At 35.8% G+C, this 16,898-nt stretch overlaps 1 protein-coding gene and 1 long non-coding RNA gene across 5 annotated transcripts in view; one reads left to right on the forward strand and one right to left on the reverse strand.

The window, feature by feature from the left end:
- LOC127739304 (uncharacterized) overlaps nucleotides 1-16,898 on the reverse strand; it is a 338,236-nt gene that overhangs the window by 16,471 nt on the left and 304,867 nt on the right. For both annotated transcript variants that reach the window (XM_052250977.1, XM_052250978.1), the window contains exon 5: nucleotides 2,244-2,335. In XM_052250977.1, the coding sequence (XP_052106937.1) occupies nucleotides 2,244-2,335 (92 nt within the window). The remainder of the gene's footprint in view (nucleotides 1-2,243; nucleotides 2,336-16,898) is intronic.
- On the forward strand, nucleotides 4,514-13,426 carry LOC127739306 (uncharacterized). Of its 3 annotated transcripts, none has more exons than XR_008000386.1 (3): nucleotides 4,514-4,791; nucleotides 10,340-10,564; nucleotides 10,870-11,646. It is a non-coding gene; the product is annotated as an uncharacterized LOC127739306 (long non-coding RNA). The 3 variants fall into 3 exon arrangements; XR_008000387.1 differs by lacking the exon at nucleotides 4,514-4,791 and adding an exon at nucleotides 9,632-10,080; XR_008000385.1 differs by lacking the exons at nucleotides 10,340-10,564; nucleotides 10,870-11,646 and adding an exon at nucleotides 12,800-13,426.

Consider the following 16,898-nt stretch of genomic DNA (forward strand, 5'->3'; position numbering starts at 1 on the left):
ATCTAAGGTAGGGGATCACGGGGCGGGGTATTTGGGGTGATTTTTGACGATTTGTCGTCCTATTTGTGACCCCAAAGACCGATGGATGCTGATATAGGTATCCAGCTATAGTCTGCATGTACAATGGACCCCAGTTAACACATTAACCCCAACAGTTCTTAGGTTGTATTGAAACTGATCTGGGAACACCAGTCTAAAGAAGGCAATTTGGACAAAAAATACGGAATTTCACGATTTTTCCGATTTTGGACTTCAAATAGACCTGAAATCGGAAGTTGTAGTTTCCTCTGCGTATTTCAATAATAATTATGATCAGTAGATATATGCCTGCGGGTTTACACTATTTTTGAAAGTTTTAGGCCTCTGAACTTCCTGTGTAAGACACAAAAGGGAAGCCCACCCCTCTAGAAAAACCAGTTTTATCCGATTTCAATTTTCCAAGTTCGTATTTGAGCTCAAAATGCAACTTAAACATGAGAAACATGACAATAGATAGCCTCAGGTTGAGGGAACATGCATCAATTTCGAAATAAGTATCACAAAGTTGACCTCTAAAAGTATGGAGAGCCATTGGAGTCGAATAACGGTGGTTTGGGTCATCCCGTCATATGACGGGCTCAGCATGGTAAGGGTTAATAAACAACAAAAATGAAAATTAACTTAAAAGTATTTTTGAGCAAATCCGTCTATCTGGAGATCTTGATAACCTATTCTGACCTAAAATAAGATGAAAAAACATACAAATTGAGGCTAAAACTGGAAAAATGGATTTCTACCACCAATGGCCTTAACACTTACCATGCTGAACTATTTTCAGAAAAAGTCTAATTTTCGTTTAATTGCAAAAATATGCAAATTATATGCAAATGAGCTTTACCCTGCTGCTGAAGCATATTGATTTCTTTAAATCTAAGGTAGGGGATCACGGGGCGGGGTGGTTGGGGTGAGGAGGTGGGGGTGGATGGGCGGCAATTTGCCCAAAAGTTGTTCATCAGGTGCAAAAAGCGTCATTTTTGACGATTTTTTGTCCTATTTCTTGACCCCAAAGACCGAGGGATGCTGATATAGGTATCCAGCTGTAGTCTGCATGTACAGTGAACCCCAGTAAACACATTAACCCCAACAGTTCTCAGGTTGGAGTGAAACTGACCTGGGAACACCAGTCTGAAGAAGGTCATTGGAAAAAAAATACGGAATTTCACGATTTTTTCCGATTTTGGACTTCAAATCGACCTGAAACCGGAAGTAGTCGTTTCCTCTGCGTATTTCAATACTAATTATGATCAGTAGATATATGCCTGCGGGTTCACACTATTTTTGAAAGTTTTAGGCCTCTGAACGTCCTATGTAAGACACAGAAGGGAAGCCCACCCCTCCAGAAAAACCAGTTTTATCCGATTTCAATTTTCCAAGTTCGTATTTGAGCTCAAAATGCAACTTAAACATGAGAAACATGACAATAGATAGTCTCAGGTTGAGGGAACATGCATCAATTTCGAAATAAGTATCACATGGTTGACCTCTAAAAGTATGGAGAGCCATTGGAGCCAAATAACGGTGGTTTGGGTCATCCCGTCATATGACGGGCTCAACATGGTAAGGGTTAATATTTAAATGTAAGTTGTATTTGATGATAATACATAACATATATAAAAGTTGAGAGTGAACACGGATGCGGCCACTTTCATTTTTGACAAAAACCATCTGAAAAGTGACATATTATGGCAAATTTGATAGATTTTTCATATTCAAACTTGAATTTGAGCGTCTTTAATGACTAAATCAGTTCCAATCTTTCACATAAACTAATTGAATTGAGTGAAGTAGACACTTACGTATTTAAAAAGTGTCCAAAATTTTTCATCAGATGAACCTGAAATTTGAGGCCAAAATCGGCCCTTACCGGACCTACTCCTTTTACTTGGCATGCTTGTCTAAAATTTTGCATTAGAAGAATAGGCCCTATCTATGAAAAAATAATTACATTAATCAGGCCGCTTGTTTCCTCTTTCGAATTGTTTTATATTTGTTATATATCAGCCCTTCATAGCTTAATTGTTATACGGTTATTTATTTTGCTCATAGTTGAAGGCCTTACGGTCACCTAGTAGTGCAAATTTTACGTCATTTAGTCTCTTGTGGAGAGTTGTCTCATAGTCAACCATACCACATCTTCTTATTTTTAGATTGTAACGATCCCTTTAATCATTTTATTTGCATATATAATGCACAAATCTACTTACAGCAGCCTCACATTGGGTTTTCGTATCATTAAAAGCAGAAACTTTGTAACAGGTGCCTCCCCCTTGCCAATTATACCAGCCATCTTCGCAACCTGAAATAAAGTTTTATACGGCTTAGTTGTTCATTCTAAAATGACACTCTTCATTTGCTTTGTAAACGACGACATATTCTTATCCAAATAAACCATGGGGTTCAAGTGCATGACGTCCCGTTTTATCCGAAACTTACGCGACCCGAAAGAAAAACGTCAAATCGGATTTATCAGTGTAAAGGGACGATATAAAGCATTGCACTTTCTTATAGAAGCCGTACAACAAGAAACATCTAAGGTTGAACATATAGCTTGACGATTCCATTTATAGACATACAACGATACAGTTAGTTAGAAATAGCAATAAGAGATACAGTCAGCTAGTTGTTACGTCTTATGTTTTATCCAAAACTTGCGCGATCCTAAAGAAAAACGACAAATCGAATTAATCAGTGTAAAGGAACGATATAAAGCATTACACTATCTTATAGGAGCCGTACAACAGGAGACATGTAAGGATGAAATTGATAGCTTGAGTTTACCTTCACAGAAAGAAGTGCCACTAAGTCTTGACCGACAACTTAAATTGTGTTTAGATAATAATGGATTACTACGATGTATCGGGAGAATACATAACGCACCTGTAGAGGAGGATACAAAATATCCGTTATTATGCCACCACAGTTTTACGTCGTTAAAAAGAAAGCCGAAGGATACCAAAGGGACAATCAAACTCATAAGTCGAAAGTTAACGGACAATGCCACGGCTAAAAAAGAAAAAGACAAACCAACAAACAATAATACACAAAACACTACATAGAAAACCAAAAACTGAGCAACACGAACCCCTCCAAAAACTGAGGGTGATCTCAGGTGCTCCGGAAGGGTAAGCAGATCATGTCCACATGTGGCACCCGTCGTGTTGCTCATGTTAGTACAAACCCGGTGATAAGTCTAATTCGGTACATGTAGGTCACATTCGGGAAAGAGGGACGGGATTGCAGTTACGACAATTGAAACATATCCGTTGTCATTCGTGAAACGGATATTCCATAACGGTCAACCAACTGGTGATGGCGTTCGTAAAATTTACGAAGGGACGATTTCAACTTCACTACTTGGAAATCTTGCTTGCATTTAAATGATTTGTTGTCATACGATCTATTTCAATAATTTTGTGGTCCGATAACGCAACAACATTCAAGGCAGCCGCCGAAAAGATAACAAGACCGAACCGAGACAACCGTATCTAAGAAACACTTGTCGATAATGGAACTGAATGAAAATTCATACCTAATAGAGAACCATGGTTTGTAGGCGTCTGGGAACTTCTAATAGAACTCACGAAAAAGTCAATTATTAAGGTGTAAAACCACAAAGTCATAGCTTCATGCTTTCTATGTTAAATTCTGCAATTTCAAGCATTAATAGCTATTTTGTCTTATATTCAAATAAAGTGGCAGTCATTTCATGTCAAAACTATACCTTATCCTGACTTGTGCTGAAAAATTTAACATACCTTTAATTGTATATTAGAGCGCACTGTTTCGCGGAAGTTTGATAGTACAAAAACAGGTACTTTTGATCTGAACAACAGGGCAAATGTGTCCTATTAAAATTGCATATTTATTATTAAAAAAACGGTTTCTACAGCAGCCTTCACGCTTAAGGTGGCTCACCCCAATATGGACCCCCGGTAGAATTTTTTTATTTTCACATATTTTGTAGATTTTTTTATGCTGAATCCAAAAATGCAAAGAAAAAAAGGGGGTCACTAGGCTCGTTTTCCCCTCAAATGGAAGCGAAATGTGCGATTTTGACCCTATTTCCAAACTTTTACACCCTTTCAACAATAACGACTACATCAAAGACTTTTAGAACCATGTCAGTATGATTATTATGTGAAAAAACAATTAAATTTGAAATGTAAACGTTCCCCTTGGTTGTTTTAGACTTAAAAATCCTTTTATTTTCAGATTTATGTCTAAATTTGGCATTTTTTAATTTCAGTTTAAGGCTAAAAATATTGGTTAAATCGATTTTTCGTAAAATTTCCCGGGTAGATTTTTTTTAAAAACGGATATGTCAAAGCTATGAAGTTTTCGAGCATTTTAAGGTAAAATAAAATGGGGGTCACCAGGTTTTTAAAAAAGTTACGAGCTTTTGCTTAACCCCTTTACCCCATGAGGTCTGATTTCAATGCACTCCATTAATTACTTTATTGTGATCTTTTTTTTATTGATGTCTTTAAATAAATAATGTTTGTAATTATATCAATGGACGAAAGCTGAATATAAATGTGATGAACATTTTACTGTTTGTTATAAAAAAGCGAAATTTTGATTATTTTGGTGAAATACGGTAATTTTGTCTGGCGCGAGTTGCTTCCCTCTAATCTGGCGCCATAATCGGACAACATAAATTTCAGGGTCGCCATTGCTGAGCAGCATACTGCACTGATAAATACGACCATGTGCATGAATAACAGACATAGTGGCGAATAGACAACGATGAAGGTAGAGTCATTACATAAGAAAACATAGATTTTAATATATTAGACAGCCAAATGTTATCAGTATCACGAAAAATACAAAGTGGGGGGTTATCTCAAAATACTCGCTACTGTAGAAAATCACTGCGGCTGAAACCTTGCATGGGCTAAATATCTGTTCTATGTATAATCGTTATGGTTGGTATCTTATTTATGTATTTACTTGACCCTTAATCTGTTAACTGGCAAGTTGTGAACATGTATAGCCTGTTTTGAAAAATATCCGTGAACCAGAATTTACATACAAAGCTGGCGCAGATTTTATGCTGATGAGAGCACCAAGCTACTGGAGTCGACTTGGTAGTTCAAAGAACAGAACTGCAGAACAAACTGTTGAAAGTAAAGAGGTTGTAAAGGACCTACTAGGAGACAGTACCGACTCAACTATAGTGGCATTCACTGACGGCTCTTGTCAGGGTAATCCAGGACCGTGTAGAGCGGGGGCTGTAGTATATTCCGGAAATAGCCATGGCGTAAGCTTAAAAAGGCCAGTAGCTAACAGAGGATCAATACTACTTGCCAAACTTGTAGCTATTCTTATGGTTCTGGAGCACTGTATTACGTCAATTAAGGACCAGTGTTCTGAGGTCAAAATATTATCAGATAGCCAGACTGCTGTAGGCATCTCGACTTTGCACTGGAAATCTTCAAACTACCTAGATACCATAACAGACATTAAAGAAAGTATGGGGACACTCTTGAGAGAAGGCATACTAACAACCCTATCTTGGATCCCAGGCCATGCTAATATAGCCGGGAACGAGATAGCGGACCAGTTGGCGAAAGATGCTGCAAAAGAGGCCTCATCACTAAATGAACAATATAATGTCATAACTATGTCGGATGTCAGAAGTGCAGTCAAGATGTCTACAAAACTGAAATGGCAAAGCAGATGGACAATTGGTGAAACAGGAAGACACCTTTATGATCTGGTACCTATTGTTGGAAAAAGAGTTCAACTAGACTTCCCTAACACTCAAATTGGAAGAATACTATCGGAATTAAGAACAGGCTACAGCAGACTAAACAAATACAGAAACCAATTAGGTCAATCCCTCACGCCATATTGTGAATGCAGAGAAGAAGAAACAACAGAACACTATTTGATATACTGTCCTAGATACCACCAAGAAAGAGAGGACTTAAAAAAGACAACTGGAAATAGTTAACATTCCACTGGACACTCAATCACTACTTTCACCATCAAAGAGAGAAACATATGAAAAAACTGCACAAATTACAGGGGAATATATATCTAAATCAGGGCGTTTTCAGGAACTAGCAAGTCCTGATACCCGATCCTGCGCCTAAACTAACTTTTCAAAGTACTACATGAAAAATTACCAGGAGAAATGGTGCATCGTATGAGGAATATTCTGTACAAGAGAGACAAGTCGTGTCAATTTTTGACCTTAGGATCAGGATCAGGAAACAGTCAAAGAGGAGGGGATGGTCATTTTCAGCATCTCATGATCTGCGCTATCATTAGCGTCAAATGAGTCCTGATTTTATATCGTCATTCGTAAAATCTAATTTCGTAGCCACGTTAGGGTCAAATGAAGTTAAATATTTATTGTTTGCGTCTATAATGACTAGTAAAACAGGTTGGGAACAAACCCTCTATATGGTGACAGAACTTGCAATCTATTGTATACCTATCTGAACACCTGATCTACAACAAAAGGGACATGCAGTTGACCTTTAAATTTTTTGTTAAATCTAACAATAGAAATTCTGTTCAGTGAGGCATAACTGAGTGGAATTTACCTGATCATCACAGCTTTCAATTATGGTGTACAATAGATTGTATATTCAGTCATATGCAGTAAACTGGGCATGTGAAATGAAATTAAGTACATCAATTGGTGCATCAAATGTAGCAGGTTACTGCCATAATAAGTAGAAAATGCCATTCTGCCCTATTTTGCTTTAAATCCAGTCTAAAACAAAAATACCCCTCTACAGAGGGATTATACCCCCCCCCCCCTTTTTTTTTTTGACGATCAATGCATTTGAATGGGGATATATAGTTGGAACCCCCCTTTATCCTGGGTTAGGAACCCCCCCTTTTATAAATGGCTGGATCCGCCCCTGAACACCATATAGAGGGTTTGTTCCCAACCTGTAAAATGGGGGTACCCCATAACTTCCCTCGGGCAGGGGTTCATGATTACCACTCCCTATCCCCAACTCCCATTTCTCTTCCCTTTTACTCTAAAATTTTCTCCTTTAACTTCTACTTCCATCCCCCTTGCCTCCAGACAAAAAAATTGCAAAATATATTTCCCAGATTATTCATCCCCCCCTCTTTTTGAATTCTTGTCCTTTCACCCAAAACCATGTTCGCTCCAATACACGTTCATCCCTTTTACATTCCCACCCTGAGTTTGTTTGTACCAATCATTTTTATCTAAATCATGCTTTTGTTAGTATAGTTCTATAACAATAAAATAAAGTGACTCACACGAGATCAAAGGGTTCTTTTCTATTTATAATCTTCATAAGATTTACTTCTACCAAATTGGTTACTTTTATTTTCACTTCAGACCAGGCTAACTAACGGTAACGGACCTGCACATGATACCCCCTTTTCTCGCTTCCTGATCCCTCATTCCCATGTTCCCTTACTCCTGTCCACCCGCTCAAGGGGTTCGATTGTTTCGTTTGTTTTCTTGAGAATATAAATGGCCTGATTTGTAAATTATAACCACTACAGTACGAGGCAATACATGTTATTGGTGGATTCGTCTTGATCACAATTTGTTTACAATTAAACACACACCACCCCCCTGTCTCTCTTTTGTATAAAAAAAATTCTATAACGTCAAGTATCAGGTTTAAACATACACGTAGGGCTTATCTTGTTTACCAAATAACACATACATTTGAGTTGAAAAATTCATTATTGTTTTGTGCTTAGTATTTTTAAACACAAAATTTGTATATCCCATATTCCAAACAGGTTACAAGACACCTCAGCATAATTTGGTTGACGAGGAGTACAAATGTAGCTCCGCTGCATTTTAGAATTTTTAGGCATAGAAATAACTTGTCCCTGGCATCGAAACAGCAAGCCCCGAGAAGTCTGTATTCAACATATATATATATAAAAACAAAATCACTATTTACACTTGCTGTGCATGTAATTTTATTTTGTTTGCTCATTATTGTTGCCACAAATTCTTCATTTATTTACGCCGTAGTGGAGTGGGCATTAAGTTTTACCCTTGTCTGTCTGAACGTATGTCCCAAAATTGGTGTCCGTTCTCTAACTTCAGTTTGCCTCAACCAAATGTTATGAGACTTATACACAATGCTTATTACCAAGAAACACAGATCAAGTTTGAATTTTTTTGGTGGTGTCACTTTTACTGTTCTAGAGTTATGCCCCTTTACAAATGGAAAAATTGCTGAATTTTTTTGTTTCCGTTCTCTAACTTTAGTTTGCCTCATCCAAATAAAATTGAGAATGGAAATGGGGAATGTGTCAAAGTGACAACTACCCGACCATAGAACAGACAACAGCAGAAGGTCACTAACAGGTCTTCAATGCAGCGAGAAATTCCCGCACCCGGAGGCGTCCTTCAGCTGGCCCCTAAACAAATATATATACTAGTTCAGTGATAATGAACGCCATACTAAACTCCAAATTGTACACAAGAAACTAAAATTAAAAATAATACAAGACTAACAAAGGCTAGATGCTCCTGACTTGGGACAGGCGCAAAAATGCGGCGGGGTTAAACATGTTTGTGAGATCTCAACCCTCCCCCCACACCCCCAGCCAATGTAGAAAAGTAAACGCATAACAATACGCACATTAAAATTCAGTTCAAGAGAAGTCCGAGTCTGATGTCAGAAGATGTAACCAAAGAAAATAAACAAAATGACAATAATACATAAATAACAACAGACTACTAGCAGTTAACTGACATGCCAGCTCCAGACTTCAATTAAACTGATTGAAAGATTATGTCTTCATCATATGAATATCAGGCACAATCCTTCCCGTTAGGGGTTTAGTATCATACCATCATAACATATATGAGAAGAACATAACCCGTGTCATGCCAACAACTGGTTTTTAAATAAATGTGTTTAGTGCCGATGCAAAGACCCTATAAGTGAATCAATATTAACGCCAAAATATGCAATCTTTAATGACCTGACAACAGTATCGTAACTATATCCCTTCTTAATAAGTCTATTTAAAGGTTTTGTTAGCTTCAGAGGTGAATACTGACATTTTTGTGCTTTATAAAGAATATTTTCATAAAAATTGGATGTAAAATACCTGAACGTATAAGAAGTCTGCATGTTGAGCTATATTTACGAATGATGTCCTTATACCGATGATAAAATTTAGTAAATGTTTTGACTAGTTTGTGATATCGAAAACCCTGGTGTAATAATTTTTCAGTAATACATAAATTTCTCTCGTTAAAATCTAAAACATTGTTACATATACGAGCGAATCGTACAAGTTGAGATATATAAACACCGTAAGATGGTGACAAGGGAACGTCACCATCTAAAAATGGATAATTAACGATAGGAAATGAAAAATCATCTCTTTTATCAGATATTTATAGAAAAATAATGGTTAAATTGTACCCCTTGATAAACTATTACTTGTACATATTTATTCATTAAATTTGAAGAATTGTCTTTGCCGTGTGATATGACTTTTGTTATCAACTGCTTCCGGTTGTTATCAACTGTTTCCGGTTTTTATCACACGCTCAATCCGTATTCGCCTTATCAGTCATTTCCGTAATCGACTCACTACTTACGAAACATAAACAAAAAACATGTCAGACGACAGCGGTGACGAAACTACAGATTACATTAATTCATTGAAAAATGCAAACACAATTAGAAAAACACTCAGTGATATCAATGTTTTTACCAGACGGATAAGGGATAATATTGATATTAGAAGTTTGGATGATATTCCCGTCATGGAATTGGACAAAATATTGGCAAGGTTTTTTTATGAAAATCACGAAAGATGATGGCAGTCCTTATGAACCTAGTACTATTAAATCCTTTCAAAGTAGTATTTCAAGACACCTAATGGATACAAGGAACATAAGTATTGTAAAAGACAAGGAGTTCCATCACTCCAGAGAGGTTTTATCAGCAAAGACAAAGGACCTGAAATCTATGGGCATGGGATAAAAAAAAAGACGTGCAGGTCCATTCACGGCAGAGGAAATTGATGTACTTTATGAGAAGAATTTTCTTGGCCCAGGTAAACAGCCAAATTTCTATTTTATTGAATTGTAGATGAGTATATGGGGAAATATTTGTAGTGTCAGTGCAATATAATATAGTCTTGTCTGAATGCTATCTTCTCAACCGTCACTCAAACTTTTGCTATGCTATTTTACAAATTTGTACCACATGTATGAAGTCTTTTGTAGGCAAATTCATTCATGAAAGTATCCTTGTACATATATAACTCTGTGTTGTTTGTAAAAGACATTTATATTAAGTTATATTATTTTCAGCAAATGGCAAATCCTTGATTCGAACAGTTTGGTTGAACAACAGTCTGCATTTTGGCTTGAGGTCTCGTGAAGAACATTCTACACTAAGATGGGGTGATCTGCAGATGAAATCTACAACTGATGGGCTTCAGTATCTGGAGCACACGGAAAGGGTAACCAAGACGAGAACTGGTGCTAATGTCAGGGAAACAAGGGCTTTTCAAGCAAAGATGTTTGCAGATCCAGGTACATACATATTTTATATATTATATAAAGGCAGTATTCATATTTTGGTTGTAAAAAAATAACATTCATGAATAATGTGCTATGAATACTAAATATCAATCTTTACACTGTAGATATATGCAAAGGTAACATGATCTTTGTTTATCAATTGTTACTCATATTTTGTTTTGGTGGATTTACACTTTGGACATGTTGTATGCAAACAGATGATACATTCAAATGCAATACATACATTTCATGCAGTATGATTATGCTTTCTAATTATATATATCAATGCCAGAATTAAATATGTATATTTTTTTCAGGATACCAGATGTCCAGTGGAAGTTTATAAGCAGTATATTAAACACAGACCTGAAGATATGTTGGAAACGAGAGTCCTTTTTATTTGGGCATTAGCAGGAATATAAAAGATGATATTTGGTATTCACGGCAACCAATGGGAAAGAACACTTTATATAACTTTGTTAAAGTAATGTGTGAAGAAGCAGGAATACAGGGCAGAAAAACAAATCACAGTGCACGTAAAACGACTGCGAGTGCTTTAGTACACCAAAACATCCCTGATACTCGTATAATACAGCTCAGTGGGCACAAAAATGTTCAGTCAATAAATTCTTATAGTGTTGCCTCAATAGAACAACAACGAGAAATGTCGAACATTTTATCAATTGTTGGAACCGGAATGACTGTTGAAAACAAAAAACGCAAATCTAACAAGTTACATGATGAAAACATGAATGAAATTGTTGAAATGCCAGATGACGAGGATGAAGTATTGATGTCCGCATCTCAGGAAGCAGAGTTAGATGTTGTCTTAAAAGACATTACAAACTTTGAGAAAACAGTAACTGATGAGCCAAATCCTGCTCAAATGTCTAATGATATGCCAGAGATTATTCACGATAATTATAAAGGGAGGGCCGTACAGATGTTTGCTGGGGCGACGATCACGGGAAATGTTACTATTAACTTTCCAGCATAACAACTAATACTCACATATTGAAAATTGTTACAATAAAATGTGTTGTTATTATAAATTTGTTTCATGTTAAACTTGTTTAATAAATTTTCAATCATGACTGTATCAATATATTGACCCAATGACATAAAAATCACTTTTCATCCTTTTTTGTATCAGGCAATTTACCAAAATTTAACTCGGACATTTTATACACTAATATTGAAATATATGATAAAAAGATCATAACATGTCATTTTTCATATCAGACCCCTTATCAGCCCTCGGTCATATCAGCCCTCGAGCCTGCGGCTCTTGGGCTGATAAGGGGTTTGATATGAAAAATGCCATGTTATAATCTATATTTATCATATATTTTAGTATTAAGCTTTCCATTAATGATATAGATATCAAGATCGAGGAAAGGGCAGTGGTCATTGTTAGTATTAGCTTTATTTAAAGTAAGTTCAACAGGATAAATTTCTTTAGTATACATGAGGAAGTCGTCATTATTGAGAGCAAAAATATCATCCAAATATCTAAAAGTATTATTAAATTTGTGTATCAGATGTTGTTTCGATGGGTCTTTGCTGATTTTTGTCATAAATTGTAACTCATAGCAATACAAAAAAAGGTCCGCAATAAGTGGTGCACAGTTAGTCCCCATTGGAATTCCGATAACCTGACGATATACGGAATCTCCAAAGCAAACAAAAATGTTATCTAGTAAAAATTCAAGGGCATATATAGTATCAAAGCATGTCCAATTGACATAGTTTTTTTGTTTATTGCTACTAAAAAATGACCTAAAAGAGTTTGAACATATATATTCACATTCTGACTTTTTAAATGCCCATTTAATTAGGTGTGTGAATTTTTTCTTAATGAGAATGTGGGGCAATGTGGTATATAGGGTAGAAAAATCAAAACTTTGAACAGATTAAAAATCACCAATATATGCATGTAATTTATCAAGTACTTCCAACGAGTTCTTGACACTCCAAAAGTAATTAATTCCACTATTTTCAAATGTTATGAAACTTATACACATTACTTATTACAACAAAATTCAGATCAAGTAAAACTTTGGGTAGTGTCACTCTTACCGTTCTTTAGTTATGCTTCTTTATAACTTTATATGCAAGTGGGGGGCATCATCTGTGTCCCATGGACACATTCCCCGTTTATTATAATTAAAATATGAACTACATTATGCTTTTAAATGTCAATCATGGTTGATTTTCTGACAGAATTACTCTGACATTTAATTTCAGGCTTCAAGTACATGTAAGAGGAAGGAGTGATTTGTTGTGAAAGATCCTGGAATGTTCCAATTTTACTTGGAAACTATTGGCAAAGAACTGACAGAATTTACACGAGAAACCAGTATCATTTTGTCTTGCAATTGAGAACTATATGTAAAGTGCAGAAACTTAGAAACAACATTAGAAGCCAAGATCAACAATACTTGGAACTTCATGTATAATAAAAGTACTGTCAGAATCCATATGAGAGAACCCAAGATCATCTAAACTTGGTGTCTATATGCAAAGTGTTGTCAGAATCCACTTAAGAAGCCAAGATCAACTATAATTTGGAACTGTATGCTTTAGTGCTGTCAAAATCCATTAAAAAAAATCCAAGATCAAAAGGACCTACTTTACCTACCTGTCCCAATGATGAATACAGATTATTGAGTCTTATAAAAAAACACTGATGAAGAATATTGATATAAAAATAATGAAAATATAGAGCTGATCAGCTAATGATTGTACATGTACATGATGTATACATGTCAACAATTACTAGTATATTGAAATTTACAATGCTAATAAATGTTTTATAAATTTGATCTCATAGACATTTTAGGAATAAAAATCAAAAATGTTTCAAAAAATGAATTTAAATAGAGTTGAATTAATTTTTTGTTTGTCTGTAGTGAATTTTGCTGCAAACACAATTCATGATATGCAAACTGCAATATATGCAGTTGTCTTTAATACAGAAGGTAGCTATGAGATTTGTAAATTTTGGAAATCATAATACCAAGTGGCAGTTGTGGTAAATGCACATGCCTTTGCCTCATCTTTTACCTCACCAACCCCTGACCTAAATGGCCACTTGAATTATTTTACATCATTTGGCATTTGTTTTCCATCCATATGCTATTCAGTTTCTATTTCAAAAGTTATATTTTCTGGATAAAAGGAGAAATAAAATACAGTTTTGTTCAATGAGACAGCAACCAAACAAAACAACCAAAATAATTATATTTTGTCTGGGAAAACTTGTGTCTCACTATTAACTGACAACATTTTTACCTACTGTAAATTCAGAAATTATTGCACGCATTTATTATTGCAATTTTTGACGAATGGACTAAATTGCGAGTTTAATTATTGCGATTACAAAAAAAATCTGCATAAAGATCTATAATTCAGTTATCAGAATGCAAGTTCTTATTATTGCGATATTCACCCTGTCGCATTATTTGCATTAATAATAACCTCTCAATAATTTCTAAATTTACAGTATCACAATGATCCAGATTAATATTGTTTTGTAAATTTAGATATGCACTCAAATTAATACAGATTGCTACAAAGATCTCAAGCACATTTCATGGATCAGTGATCAAGGTTAAAGTTACCTGATTAGGGTTGTTTATCAGATACTGTTAGCAATAGGTCATTTGTCAATGTCATGTTTTTGTCTGTTTTTTCTAATACTAAAAGTACATGTAGTAGATAAACTATATGTATGCAATGATTCACAAATGTAAGGAGTACATGTCTGTCTGGCAGTTGTCATTGACCACATTTGCATGGTTCATTGGTCAATGGTAAGTCCTCTTTTAACATGCTACATTGTGTAATCAATTGGTTATTATATTTGGTGTATGGTATGGTTATTAAATGTATATATTGAAATATTAAGTAAAAAGATGTGATATGAGAGACCAAATGACACAGAAATAAACAACTAAATGTCACCATACGACCTTCGACAATGAGTAAAACCTATACTGCATAGTTGGGTATAAAAGGCCTCCAAATGACAAATGTACAATTTAAAACAATTCAAATGAGAAAACTAACGGCATGATTTATGTACAAAATAATGAATAAAAAACAAATATGCCTGTCTTGCAGGGTCTATCTGAACTTAACCTTATGTTCATGGTTTGGTCTGTTACTGGCATACTATTTATATGTTTAAAATATTTGGTTGATGGGGTGATTGTAACAGAGGCGGATTTAGGGGGAGGGCCCATTGGTTGATTATATAGGGAATCACCGAAGCATTACTGGAGCAGGCCTCTCTTAGGCAGTCAGCCCCCCCCCCCCCCCCTTTCATGAAAAATTCTGGCTCTGCCACTGTGTAAGGCTGGCTTGGATTGGTTTATCTGATCATTTTCATGATCATTGATAATATTATTTTTTCTGATACTTGTAGTGAAACTTTATCTTTAGGAATATCAACATAAAACCAATCATGAATGATGATTAGTAAAGCAGGTGAGACATTTCAGCTTGTGCACTCTTGTTAACACAAAAATTATATGGACTGCCGCTAGAAAATAAATGGACAATGCATGCTTGGTATGGACAAAATTCCTCCTTTTTACCATACGAGGCTGCGTATATATCTCGGGTGGGGGCGGGGAGGGGGCACTTCCTATATTCAAGGTGATGGGACGTGTCACTGGAATTGGTCACCTTTTCAAGCTTGAAAATATGTGAATAGGTTGGGAAAATTATCAAAAATATATGATAAGGTCAATATATAAAGTTTCCATAACTTCTTCGTCTGTCATCTTTCTTGGTGTTCCCGGGCGTGATTTTATCAACCAAATTTTCTCTTTTAAGACTTTGGTATTCTAGTCTTACATTACACTACATGAAACCCAAGCATTATAGGGAAAAGGTTACATTTTTACCTATGCAATATATAAAAAGGTATAAATTTTTGAAATATAAATTTTTGAAAAAGGTGGGCCCCAGCGGCACCCCCTATCAATTAAGTATTGAAGTGCCCCCCCCCCCCCCCCCCCCCCCCCGAGGTATTTATACATCCAGCTGTATGAACAACCTGTCATAGCAAGGGATTATCTGTCAGATTGGGGAAGTCATATTTCTACACCCTACGATATGAAAATAAGGAGATGTGGTATGATTGCCAATGAGACAACTATCCACCAAAGTTCAAATTTAAAAGTCAATATTAAAAAAAATTGCATCTCCATATTATCACCATAGGCCGATAATTACGTTTCTTTGCAGCTAGCAGGTGGTTCAAACCAGTGTTCACACATCATTAAAAAAGTTGTCATGCATATTTCTTGCCGCAATGACACACTCCACTTTAATTTTTTTAAATCAAGAACTTTCCTTATTAGCTTCCCTTTTGAAAAAAAAAGTAAGACAGAATTTAAAGTTTGCCAATATCACCGACTATTATAGCGTTCCTGTGTACTGGGCGGAGTTTTAAAATTACAATCCCAACTTTTCCTGAACCTAGTAAGTAGTATAGATTTTGTGTATATATAATGTCTTTAACTGGTAGTGTTTGGAACTGCCCGGTAGACTGCGGATGTGTGTCCTAGGCAAAATCCCGACTTGGTCAAGCCAAATATTTTGCGCCGCAAAGCATGTGGTATTGAGGGATAATAGCATATACCGATATATAAGGCCGGAATACTTGTAAGGTCCCAGTTGCCACTGACCAATTTTCATCTACATGATCAAAGGTTGAAAACTGCAAATTATTGAAATGTCCGGTTTTATTCTGCGTAACACAAAAAATGTATTGCTCGAGTTCCGTTAGTCTATGACCCCGTTCACACTAGGACATTTAGATCGATTTAAACTAGATCGGTTCACTTTATATCGATTTAAGGGCCAATGTGAACGCGTTGAATCGATCTTCAATCGGTCTAAACTAAAACACCAAAAGAGGTAGTTTAGATCTTACTTTAAATGTGAACGCAGAGATCGGTTTAAACTAGTACGATTGAATCGAAAATAATGTATGCGCATGTATAGCGGCACAACTATATCAATGAGGGGCGTAAAGGGGGGTATCTCCACGTAAGAACGCGAAATAAAATTGCCATTTCACGATGAACGAACAATTAAAAATTCATGCACGTTGATCTTTTTACCGATTTCACGAAACACGGTGAATAAAGAACCTTTTTCACGGCTGCACGTGAAATAAAAATGGAAAAACACGTTGCACGAAAACAACCCTTTACCAACCTCATCAATGATTCATTGTTTATTAACCCATATTTCTCTGTTAACAGACCTTTGTGTACATGCATGTAAAAACAAACTGAAAACATGTTGTCTTCGCCGTAGCATAAATTTG

The sequence above is a fragment of the Mytilus californianus genome, unplaced genomic scaffold, assembly GCF_021869535.1.
Source record: "Mytilus californianus isolate M0D057914Y unplaced genomic scaffold, xbMytCali1.0.p SCAF_4, whole genome shotgun sequence".
Lineage (NCBI taxonomy): Eukaryota > Metazoa > Mollusca > Bivalvia > Mytilida > Mytilidae > Mytilus > Mytilus californianus.